General features: G+C 46.4%; 1 protein-coding gene across 1 annotated transcript in view; it reads left to right on the top strand.

Moving 5' to 3' along the window:
- DYNC2H1 (dynein cytoplasmic 2 heavy chain 1) overlaps nt 1–12910 on the top strand; it is a 427915-nt gene that overhangs the window by 215513 nt on the left and 199492 nt on the right. The window contains exons 77-79 of the mRNA XM_019530264.1: nt 3932–4057; nt 4831–4941; nt 9678–9833. Coding sequence (XP_019385809.1) covers nt 3932–4057; nt 4831–4941; nt 9678–9833 — 393 coding nt within the window. The remainder of the gene's footprint in view (nt 1–3931; nt 4058–4830; nt 4942–9677; nt 9834–12910) is intronic.

Here is a 12910-nt window from a genome sequence, read left to right as displayed (position 1 = left end):
GGGGGCCCAGCAGGGAGGTGGCTGTTCTGGTCCCTACTTAGGAAGACGGAGGCGAAGAAATCGTTAAACATGTTAGCTTTGCCGTCTGGTGTGACAACCAAAGTTCCCAGTCTCTGTGCTTTCCTGTGCAACTTCTCTGAAGGGCTGACACTGCGCTGGTCTGGGTCCACGCGCTGTCGTCTGGTTGGGCACTGTGTGTGGGGCTTTCCCCAACACCTGCCCGCTCCCTCAGCTCCCAGCCAGCTTCCTGTAGGAATATCTGGCTGGCAGCACGCGGACCCGGAGTGGGGCATTATCAGCCCTTCAGGGAAGCCACACACTGTACACTTGCCCTGCCTCCACCCTCTGCACAAATCTGGGGGGTGCAGGTCCCCTCTGACCCCTGGGAGTGCATGCTGCCACCGGGAACTGGCCGTGCTCCCACCCGAGCCTGCAGGAGGCAGGCAGCAGTGGGGAGCTGGCTCCATGCTCCTTCTGCTGCAGCAACCGCTGCCTTCTGTTGGGAGCGAGGAGCTGCAGACGTGGCTTACTGGTCCCATTGCTCTGGCAGCTGGGATCCCCCTCGGCAGGGCTGGGGGGCAGGGGCTGTGGGTGGGGGGCAAGGGGCATGAGCAGGGCTGTGGGGCTGTGATGGGGTGAGTGAGGGGCACAAGCAGGGCTGCAGGGGGGGCTTTAATTTTAATCACAGATATTGGGGTTTTTATAAGAGAATTTGCAAATTTTTTATTGGGGGAAACCATGATCCCTGGTCATAAAATATTCATTAATGCCCACAGGGATCTGTAAGATGACTGTTGAGCTAATTTTTTTATGGCAAAGCTCAAGTCATGAATGCATCCATCCTGGGCTGGTTTCCCCTTCTAGAAGGAAGTATAGCTTCCACCATCTTCCCTCAATTGACCCTCATCTGGTTGTTTTGTCTCAGTTGGATCTGCAGCGTTGTTGTTGTGTCTCGCTAGTGCCCTGGAAACAATAGCAGTTTTTTTCTGGTCGTTTGTTGTATTGGTTATCCATCAAGGTGAAAATGTTCTATATGGAAAAAAAATGATTGTCTTCTTTGATGTGTTTGACCACAGACAGAGCAATCCTGTTGAATATGGTTATCCAGCCAGGAGCAGATAAAACAGCCTAGGGTTAAGGCACCTTTTCTAGACCCTGCCCCATGTAGGGTGAGTAAAGGAATTGGAGAAAGAGTCAGAGTCCTGAATAGGACTGTTCAGTCATGGTAGCAGCTGTCAAATTGCACTTGTGCCAGCCCAACTACAGAACGACCATCAGGTTAACACCACCTGTGTGCCGATTCATGGCTGGAAACTGCCAGATTAACTAGTCACATCTCTCACCGTTGATCAATTGCCACAGGATTTTTGAAGATTGGTACAGGAGAGTGTGGTGTTGTTTCCTGTGTTAGAAGCTTACACAAGTCTTTATTTAATATGAGGAAGCTAGCGTGCAGAAACAGCAACCACATGATCTTGACAGAGAGGAGATCTGGGTTCAGTAGCAAGGGAAAACCCTAGATGATAGGAGACCTCCATCTTGCTGCAGCCTTCTTCCCTCTTTAAAACTGTTGAAATCCTGACATCTTCCTGATCCATTCTTGAGGACTTGGGGTGGGACTGTAGGTTGTCTGGAACCTCCCCCCAGGCCTGTTCACCATAGGTGAGCTGGACAGAAGTGTGAGACTCTGGGCAACATAGCACTAAGGATCATTGGGACACACAAGCCTCTCCACCACGAAAAGTTCTTAGTCCACAGAGAAGGATGATTGTGGAGTGACCAAGGAGGGTAGTGATATTTTTTTAGGACTGCTGTCCTGCGTCCATCATTCAGCACAGTAAGCCTGATTCCAGATTGGATCTGAAAAATACACTCTTTTAATTAAATTGAGATGAAACATAAGACTCCACATTTGCCCCTTGGTTGCAAGTTCAGAGAATATTTAATGCTATTTAATACAGCTCCATACAGGAAAAAGATGCATATTTAAGCAGATGAGAAACACTCACCCTCACAAGACAATTGTGTTGAATTGGCCATTGTTAGATAGAAGTTAGGTAGAATGTACATAACCTGGCACCAATTAACTTTTTTATTGTTTTCCCCTGGAACGGTTTCCCTCTGTTGAGGGAATATCCAAGTGCATGTTTGGAGAGGGAGCAATTTGTAAATCCTCTGACAGGACAGGAACAGGATATGACAAGTTTAATCTTGCTTCTCAGCTGTCCTTGAATTTTTGTATTCTTTTCTCAAAAGAACACTTTTGATTTTATCCTTAGCCTCAGCTTGAAAGATTTGTGTCACTGGAATCAATTTCAATTGTTAGTATTTAAGATTGTGGATTTTTTACTCTCCTGTTTCTAGATGCTTCTATCACTAGCATAGTATGAATGGATGTAAATATCCTTTTCATTTTAGGCTTCCCATATAGATTCTGGAATAATAACTCATAGAGGTTATTTTAGTGTTATAGGGCCAGATCCTAAATGAACTCTAAGGTGCTCCTATTTAAGTGCCATAACATTCACATTTTAGGGCCCGTGGTCTAGGAAGGTGTTCAATATTGCCAGAGTTACACACGTAGGTTTTGTGTCCAGTGAATGGGGAGAGCTTGATGCTTCCAAAGATTGCATAGTAGCTAGTCATTCCACAGGGAAGCACCTGTTGTATTTCTTGTGTGTGACTCCTGTGCACAAAGTTCACAGCATAGACAAAGAAAGACCTTGGGGTTGTTCAGTAGTGAAGACTCAGAGTGGTTTATTGCCTGCAAAACACAGTGATCACCTTTCCATTAGTTCATACTTGCCTGTGACAATATATTAACATAAACTATATCTTCCATGCCACTACAAAGTTCCAGGTTTCTCAGGTCCTCTTTATACAGATAAACCCACATGACTAAGTAAAACATGCTCAGTGCATCTACAGGTACAATTAATGCAACGTGATAAACTCTAAAGCAGTCTGTTCTGGAGTATACTGCTCCTGCGTGCAGTGTCTACACAGATGCCTGAGAAAGCAGCACTTTGAGCCAGGGCAAAGCAGCCTTGGGCTGGCAGCAGGATCCTGGGAGGGGAGATGGGTGTCAGCCTTGGGCTCCAGGTGCTGATGTTGGGTGGTGAAGAGGCTGGCTGGGGCACGAGTGTGAAACTGCACAGCTGTGTGGCTGACCCCTGAGCCTGCTGCCAGCCTATGGCTGCTCTGCCCTGGCTCAAAGTCCTGCTGTCCCAGTTACTGTCTGCATGTGCGTTGCAGTTCTGTAAATAACTCCACTGTAAGATAGTACTGTCCCCTGCTGATAGGGCTTCTAGTCCCAACTGTCCCTCTTGTGTAGGCTGAGAGCTCTGCAACTGTTGGGGCTCACAGTCCTGGCTATGCCTCACACATAGCCAGACTTGGAGCCCATGGACTGGGGGTTTCACAACTTCTCTATCCCCCCCCCCCACTTCCTCCCTGAGCTTAGGGGATCACAGAAACTGTCTCAGGACTCAGGGTTTTCATGCTGGGCTAGGTGTACCACTGTGGCTGGGAGCCCTGTCAGTTGATCAGTCTCCTGGCTGCAGGAGAGACCCTGCTACATGTGCAAACTAACACTGGATAGTAACCAACTGTAAAGTTATTAGACATTTTCAAGGTCTAACTTTTTAGCTTTTTATGGCATAAATACTTTGCATGTGTCTCAAGATATTTGCCCAATTAACTAGTTAATTACACAATAACTACAATGTGTAGAGGGGGCCTTGGTGACTTTTCTCATTTACACTATTGATCTTCAGAAGCAAAGCAGTCATATAATTCTATTTACTGGTAAATAGTCTGCCTTTTTTGTACATGTGATGTGACTTTAAATAATTGTGTTTTTTTAGCTATTGTGTTAAATATTAAGATATAATAAATAATAAATTCCTGATTCAAGTGTTTCTCTTTGAAGGTTGCCATGGGTCAGGGCCAAGCTGATTTAGCCATTCAGACACTCAAGGAATGTGCACGAAATGGAGAATGGCTGTGTTTGAAGAACTTGCATCTTGTTGTATCTTGGCTTCCTAAACTGGAAAAGGTAAGGGCAACTGCATGAGAGAGGACATAACTGTATTGTTTCAGAAACATTCAAGTGACTTCCATGCTAGGTATCCAGAGTTCTGGCAACTAAAAAATACCAAATAGAAGGTTGGCAAGTTACCTAGTAATGAGTATGATGATATGATTTAAGTTAAAGAGAAAATCCCTCTTGTATGTGTGAATTTACTTTTCATTGGCATAAGCTATTTCTGTAACCTTTTAAGTAATTATGTCATTCTGTAAATCAGGAGTGTCAAACATATGGCCTGTGGACCAGATCTGGCCTGCAAAACCATTGCATGTGGCCCATTGGTAGTCAAACAGGTTACGGGAAGATGGGGAGTTTGGCCTGCCACAGAATTTGGGATCCCTGGGCCCCAGTGGACGTGGCCATTGGCAGCAGCCCCTCTGCTTGTATATTCCCTCTGCCTTGGAATTTTTCTCTTCTGAGATCTGCAGTTGGACGGAAATTACTCTGGTGTTTTACATCCCCCATGTCAGGGTTGTATGAACAACATATGGATACAACTGGACAAAAGACCCAGAACCTATGTTAATGGGCCATATACATACTATGTAGCATACATTACTGGGGTGGGCAACTGAATGCTTCTTGAATTTAAGTTACTGTACACGTAAATAACTTAAAAGAGTAAATACATTTACAGGCAGATGTATCATTTAAAATTTAACTTCTATTGTTCTGCAAAACAAATATTCACTGCAATAAAGCACATATTTGACTCTCACTTCCTCTCTTTTTTTAAATAGGAACTGAATAGTCTTCAGCCCAAATCTGACTTCCGCCTTTGGCTAACTGCTGAAGTTCATCCGCATTTTACTCCGAATTTACTTCAGTCAAGTCTAAAGATAGCATATGAGGTATAGTGTCTGTGGACAGTTTTTGTTGCATATTTACAAGCAGGAAGTACTAATACTAATGGGCACATCTACACAAGACATTTAACTGCACATTAGCATAGTTTACTGTGAAGTAATTATGTGCATCTACATGTGCAATGCTTACTATGCAGTAAACCTCCCTAATCCTGAGTAAACTTGCTACGTGCAATGAGATTCTTAATGGCACAATGGTGCTTGTGTAGACACTTGACTAGGATCAAAATCTGTTTCTGGTCAGCCATCCACCAGGGGGCAGGAAATAGCCTCCTGCTCCTGGGAGCTGCCTGCTGCCAGGGTGGGCTCTACCACAGGAATCCCAGGCAGGGACTATGTCCCCCTGACCCAGTAGCAGAGAGCTCCAAGCCCCCTGCTCCAAGATCACAATCAGGGATGGGAGATCTTTATCTCACCACCACTGCTCCGCCATTGCAATTGGGGAGTGGGGGGCTGGGAGACCGTATGTCCCAGCACCGGCCCCACTGGGAGCACTCTGCTGGTAGGGGTAGGGGAACCTGTTCCCCACCCAGCTCCATGAGTTTGGAGCTAGGGAGGAAGGAATAGGCTGGGGAGCTTGTTCCCCACTCAGTTTTGCATTCATGAAGCTGGGCGGGGAACAAATCAGTTTTCCCCCAGCTCTGGGCTTGCGGAGCTGAGTGGGGAACAACCTGTCCAGCTTCCACCCAGCATGCAAGTTGAGTGCTAGGAACTGTCCTTGTCAGGCCAGTCCCGTGTCCCAATCGGGTAATCAAGGCATGGGGCTTAGAAAGAGTTGCAGGGTGGGACTGGTTGGGACCCAGCCCCCTGGCCCAGTCCATGGGCAGGACAGCTAGCAGTGAGCTAGCTAATAACTGTCCCACCAGCGGACTGAGGCTGGGAGCTGGGACCTGCCCCTCTGGTGCAGTGCTTTCCAAGTCTCCTACTCTTAACTGGGGAGCCAGGGCCAGGAGTTCCTTGCTGTCAGGGTAGGGGGACATTGTCCCTGCCCTAGGAGCAGGCAGCCCCCTGGGGCCAGGAGACAGCTGTCTCCTGGCCAGGTGCTCCCTTCCAGTCCCTGGGCTAGCACCTAAGGGGAGTTTGGAGCTCCCCTCAGTTTGGAGCCAATTGAAGGGCTGCAGGAAACTTGGTGCAAAGAGCAGCAAATCAGCTCCCTAATCCTGTCCTGTCAGATACTGTCCTGAAAGAGTTCACTCCATAGCAGTTTACACCACAGTAAATTTAGGCCCGATCAAATACATGCGTAGACACGCCTAATATGAGTCACCAATTCAAAAGAAACTATCTAACAAGAGGAAAGTTTATTAAAGTGCATCTTATAATAGGCATATGCCTTTTTATTTTGTTGTTTTGTATCTTCAAAACGTTTTCTAATTTGAATGAAATGAAAGATTGCTGCTGATTTTCCTTAAAGGATCCTTTGTGGTCATTTGTATCTTATGTAAGTGGAAGTGCTGATCCCTGAAATAATCCAGCAATATATTTTCTCTCATATGTTTTTTTTTTTCCACCCCTGTGCGACCTTCCCCTCCCCTGCAGCTCTTTCAAAGCCCTCCTGCCTTAATCAGGAAGCCAGGGCTGGGGGCCCCCACAGTGGTGGGGAAGGGGGGCAGTCTCCTGACCCAGTTCTCCCTGCCAACCCCTGGGCTAGCACTCAGGGGGAGCCTAGAGCTCCCCCTGGTGGCAGCAGGGGCCCATTGCTGGGCTGCAGGAAGTGACAGCAGTTTACTTCTAGGAGTAGCAGATCTGTTCCCACATTTCTGCACGTGTAGACGCCTACCTGGGACCATTTATTTGTGGGTAATTTATGCAAGTGAAGTGATCCCAGATCAAATGCATCTGTTAGATGTACCCAGTATGCATATCTTCTGTATATGCTATGCTGTCTCATAGACTTGATTATCAGGAGATACTGTGAAGCTCCAGAAAGGAGTTCAGAGTGTAGATAGAATAGATGCTTTCTGCAAAAAGACCAGTAGAGTTCTCTTCCATTTAAATTCAGCAGGACCAGGAGTTTTCTTCCATTTAACTTCGGCAGCTCTTACATTGGAAGGTCCAATGGCCTTGGTTTCCTGCATGTTAAAACATTGTTAGTTGGAGCTGCTTAGAATTTTTACTTTTGGCATCCACAGATATCATCTTACCAATAAGAGTTCCTTAGTTATGTGTTGGATCCAAACTCTGTGGGACTCTAGCACCTTTCCTGATTTATGGCCTTAGAGCTGTTTGGATCCACCACCTCAAAAGTAATCAGAGCCCCTCACAGATGTAATTTACTAATTCTTTTTCTTATCTCTTCATGGAAACCAACCACTTTATGCTAGTTAAGAATGTTGATTGTACATTTGACTTGTGTTCATTGTTCACTATCATGGTTGTGATAATCCCATTAATTGTCATCTGGTCAGGAAGTACATATTTTACTTTAAAGGGAAATCATTGATTTGTTACAAATGTCCAGCTGAAAGTGTTTGGTATTTTTAAAACTAGTGCTTAAGATTACTGTAAATGAAAGAGATTTGTATAAACACCCCCCCCCGGCAAATATAGTATATAAAAAAAATATGAAATTGTTACTTAAATCTCCTTAAAACCTACTTGTGCATTGATGCCTGTCAACCTCTTCATAATAACTGGATAGTTCATTAACTACTAGTTCATATTGTTGTTATCATAATTATTTCAATATTACCTTGTATATTCCATATCAGTTTGCATCTACCTGTTGTTTCTTGTAAATACAATATAGTAGGCTGCTTGCAGATGTTACAACCCCCCCACCACAAAAAAACCCCCAAAAACCCACACTTTACTGAAAGAAGCAGTGCAGTAGTTTGACTAGGCTTGCCCAGTGTTTCTATACAGTGTTTTATGGTGCTTTTGTCTAAACCCAAATCAATCAGCTGTTAGATAAAGTGCCAAAAAAGCCCCACTAAAATGCCTGATATATACAGACATTGAGCCTTGCAGGGAAATAGCTGCACGTTGCTGCCCTGCCATGCAACTCGGCTCCGCAAGGAGCAGAGATCCATGCTGGGGGTCTCCGCGCTGCTGCTGCCTGCCTTCTACTGCCTCGGCAGGGAAGTGCTGATCTCTGCCGCGTGACCTGGCTCTGCAGGGAGCACAGATCCAGGACTGCATGGGGTGGGCCACAGTGGGGATGAGACCCCAGTGTGGATCTCTGCTGTCTGCAGAATCAGGTCACATGACAGGGCAGTGCTGGTTGCCGTGAAACCTGGCTTCACAGGGAACAGAGATCTGAGTGGGCAGTGGTGGGGAGGAGATCCTTGTGCGGATCTTTTCTTCCCTGCGGAACCAGGTTGCGCTGCAGGGCAGTGCTGGACCCTACCATGTGACCTGGATCTGCATGGAGCAGAGATCCAGGGCTGCACAGGGCTGCAGTGGTGGGGAGGAGACCCTGGCACAGATCTCTGCTCTCTGTGGAGCCAGGTTTTGTGGCAGGGCAGTGCTGGGCCCTACCACTCAACGTGGCTCCACAGGGATCAGAGATCTGCACAGGGTTCTCCTGGTCTGCATGGAGGGTAACGACCCGCCCCCTCCCCGAGATGAGCCACCCACAGCCCCGTCCTGCTCCCTGCTGGGGCTCTGCAGCCCCCAGCCCTGCAGCCCCTCCTGGGTAGGCTTCGAAACAGATTTGGAGGAGATTCAGTGGAGCCAAATCTCTGAAACAGAATCAGCCGAAACGAAACAGGATAGTCTTCCAAAACACTAAAACAAATCACTGTCCTCTGAAACGGCCAAATCCAAAACCGAATAGAAACACAGCTATTTCACGCAACTCTAGCCCCTACCCCATCACTAAAGGAGAGAGAGAGCCTGGGCACACCTGGCTGGCTCCAGCCCTCTGGAGGGACTAACGGTGGCAGAGGGCCCTTTAATAAAATGGTCACTCACCCCAGATGTGGCTGGCACAATACAGCGAGTGATTGACAGGCCTAGAGTGGAAGTAGTGGGTGAGGTGACCCAGAGACGGGGTTAGTGGCTTTAGAAAACCGGGGCCATGGCTGAGGCCTTAGAAGAAAGGGTTCTGATGGCCAAGAAGGAAGAGTAAAGTGGCCCAAAGTAAAGTGAGCAAAGGCCACAGGGCCACAGTCCAGACAAGGATCTAGGACCTGAAGTGAAACCCCCATAACCCTCCTGACCTCTAGGACCAGCCTGAAATGATAACATCAAGGTGTGGAGACAACAGGGTGGGATCCTGAAAAGCTAAAGGGGGTGAGTAAGGCAGGATCCAGGCAGTCACTAGGGGGCAATCTGCCTACCCCACGGAGTGTCCCACTACATAAGGCCACTAAGCACATTATAGAAACATAAATAATAATAATTAGCAGCAGTGAATATAAAATCTGGGATAAAAAATTGGAGGGGCTTGCATTTGAATCCATTTACTTTTTTTTCTTTAATGAAAACTTTCGAACTTATGATCTTAAACTTCTCCTTACATTGTGTTTCAGTTTTCCTGGGCCTTGTTTGTTTGTTTGTTTTGTAGTGTTGTGTACAAAATGCCCTTGATGTGTGAACCCTATGGCCTGTTTGGCCATCTAATGTAGCCACTGTTTTGTTTAATTTTCCAGAACTCTTTTTGAAGATGTGGGGATTAGTTAGCATTCAACATTTAAATATATTACAACTTTAGCAAAATAACTAATAATAACAATAATAAAAAATGTGCATATCTCATTTTTTTCCATCCAACGTAGGCACCTCCAGGCTTAAAAAAGAATTTAATGCGAACCTATGAATCTTGGACTCCAGAGCAGATTAGCAAAAAGGGAAATTTGTCTCGAGCTCATGCTCTGTTTAGTTTGGCCTGGTTTCATGCTATATGTCAAGAAAGAAGGAATTACATCCCTCAGGTAGGTAACCTTATTTTCTTACCAGTGTTTTTTTTCACTAGAATGCTTTATTTTGTTTCATATCATCTGCTAGGTTTTAAATTTTCTATTTAAAATAAAACATGTACTTTGCATGTGTGTTTGGTGACATTAAAAAATGATAAATGTAGTTACAACTGTGCAGTTGTTTGTTGTTACTAGTATTGAGTTCTTATTTAGTGTGTATAGTCCTTTTGCAGCATTTGGCCTTGTTAAGCACACTCCTTGCTGAGTCCCATCAATTGCAATGGGACTGCATGTGGGCTTAGTGCAGGGGTAGGCAATTATTTTGGCTGGAGGGCCACTTAACAAATTTTGGTGAGCTGTTCAGGGTCTCAAGGGTATCCCTGCCCCTTGATGGGTGCCCCTGGTCACCATCTTGGTACTGGAAGTCCCTCCCCTAGCCCTTGACCTTTGGCACAGGAAGTCCCTCCCCTTGCTCCAGAAGTACTCCTTTTGAGAGGGAGTGATTGTCATGTTGAACTGGAAAAAAAAACAACAAATCATATACTAAAAAAAATCAAACATATACTGTATCTCATTTTACGTCCCCAGCTGCACGTGGAGGCAGGATGCAGGGCCAGCCCCACCTGTCCCCATAACATGCACTCCGGTGCTCGCACCTGAGTCCTGGTCACAAGTGGCAGCAGCCTGTGGGGCCAGCTCAGCCTAGCCCCATAGCACTTCCGCCCATACCTGATGGCAGGGCATGGGGCAGTGCCACCCAGCCCCATAGCTGCAGTTCCTGTCCAAGTCCCAAGCTGCACACAGCAGCAGTATGCAAGGTCAGCCCCACCCAGCTCAGTAGTGCTTCTGTCTGAGTCCCCAGCCTCACATGGGGGTAGCGTGCAGAACCAGCCCAACCCGCCCCCATAGTGTGCAGCTGCTGCAGTGTGTGGGGCTAGCCCAGCTCAGCCTCACAGTGTACAGTTCCCCATGCTCCGGGCCCATTTTTCCCCAGTGGGTGACTCTGGCCTTGGCCTGGTGGTGCCCTTGCCCAAATTTCCAGCCTTGCAGGCAGGGAGGCTGGAAACAGCCATGGGGTCACCAAGCAAAAGCTCTCCCAGGCAAAGCCTTCTTGTCTCTAGTGCTTCCTGGCTTGGAGTGGGTTGGGTCAGGCCAGGCTTGAGGGGTGAGGGAAGGGGATTGGTTGAGGTGTCAGCTTCCAGAGGGGCAGCAAGTGCCAGAGCTTATAGAGGACTTACGGAGAGGCGCCAGAAGCCAGGTCAGATTGCCTGGCGGGACATATTTTGACTGCCCCTGGCTGAGTGGATCTAATAATGATGCAATATTTAAGCTCCTGTGGCAAGAAATGATAGGGTCCTGTGATAAGAAACAAAATGGCCCCATAACCTTTTATAAGCCACCTGGAAAAAGAATTCCTCAAGTACTGCACCATCAAACCCATGCTATACTTAAGATACATAAATGACATCATCGTTTGGACCAAAAACTTTCAATCTCTGATTGATTTTGATCACAAATTCAGTAATCATCACCCCTCCATCAGACTATCTCTTGAATAATCCAGCTCGAACATCTCCCTTTTAGACATTACGATCAAGATCCAGAATGTTAAAATACAAACCACCATATACAAGAAACCCATGGACCTCCATACATATCTACACAGAACCAGCAATCACTCTAAACACACTTAGAAAGCTGTAATATACAGTCAAGTCCTCCAATACCACCAAATTGGCACCGAGGAAAATACCCACAATTGTCACCTTGCAAAACTCCAAAGAGCTTTTGCCCAACAAGGATACTCCTCCAGAGAGACAGATCATACTTTGACAAAGCCTCCTGTATACCACGTGAAGAATTGCTGCAGTACAAAAAGAAAACACCCCATGAATTGAACACCATTAGTTATGATATGCCATCCTTCCGTGGAACCTATGTGGAAAATCTTCAAACAGTTGCAACCCATACTAGAAGAAAACCTAATTCTTAAAGAGCTCGTCCTAGAACCACCCATCCTAGCTTTTAAACAAGCACTGCACCTTGCTGACCTCATCCCCAAAAGCAAACTTCCTGTGGCTCAAAGCACACCAACACAAAACATGCCAACACAGAACCATCACCATTCCTGGACCTTACACCTGTATCTGCAGAAATGGAATACATCTCATCCAGTGCACTGAATGCCCTGTTGGAAAATATGTAGGATAAACCAAACATCAGTTGCATACCAGAATGAATGCATACTGAAAATCTATCACACAAAAATATCCAATTACCTGTGGGTGCACACTTTTCACAAGAAAACCCTCTCCTGTCTCTCAGTTCTAATCCTCAAAGAAAATTTACAAAACACCTTTTGTAGACCCTCCCGCAAAAAAAGCCTTTGATCTGGTGTCCCATGATCACCTCTTGGCAAAACTGGCCAATTGTGGCCTTCGGTCCACCACGATCCACTGGCTGGGAAATTGGCTCTGTGGTCAGACCCAGAGGATAGTAATTTACAGAAGTCAATCATCGTGGTGCCCCGTGACCAGTGGGGTCCCCCAGACCTCTGTCCTTGGATCTATATTGCTAATCTCCATTAATGATGTGGACATTGGAGTCAGAAACGGACTGGCCAAGTTCCCCGATGACACCAAACTTTGGGGCAAAGCATCCACACCAGAAGACAGGAAGGCGATCCAGGCTGACCTGGACAGGCTTAGCAAATAGGTGGATGAGAACCTGATGGTGTTTAATGCTGAAAAATTCAGGAAAAACCTACAGCATCCCTATAGGCTCGGCAGAGCTACAATGGCTAGCACTATGGAAGAAAGAGACTTCGGGGTCATGATTGACCACAAGATGAAAATGAACCTGCAATGCAATGCTGCAGCTAGTAAAGCAACCAAAACACTGGCTTGTATCCATAGATGCTTCTCAAGCAAATCCCGGGATGTCATTTTCCCTTTGTACTTGGCCTTGGTGAGGCCGCAACTGGAGTACTTCATCCAGTTTTGGGCTCCACAATTCAAAAAGGATGTGGAGAAGCTTGAGAGAATCCAGAGAAGAGCCACATGCATGATCAGAGGTCAGGAAAACAGACCTTA

Source organism: Crocodylus porosus, unplaced genomic scaffold, assembly GCF_001723895.1.
Source record: "Crocodylus porosus isolate Cpor-Errol unplaced genomic scaffold, CroPor_comp1, whole genome shotgun sequence".
Taxonomy (NCBI): Eukaryota; Metazoa; Chordata; order Crocodylia; family Crocodylidae; genus Crocodylus; species Crocodylus porosus.
Note: the sequence above shows the minus strand (reverse complement) of the source record. Positions and strands in the feature narration are given on the sequence as shown.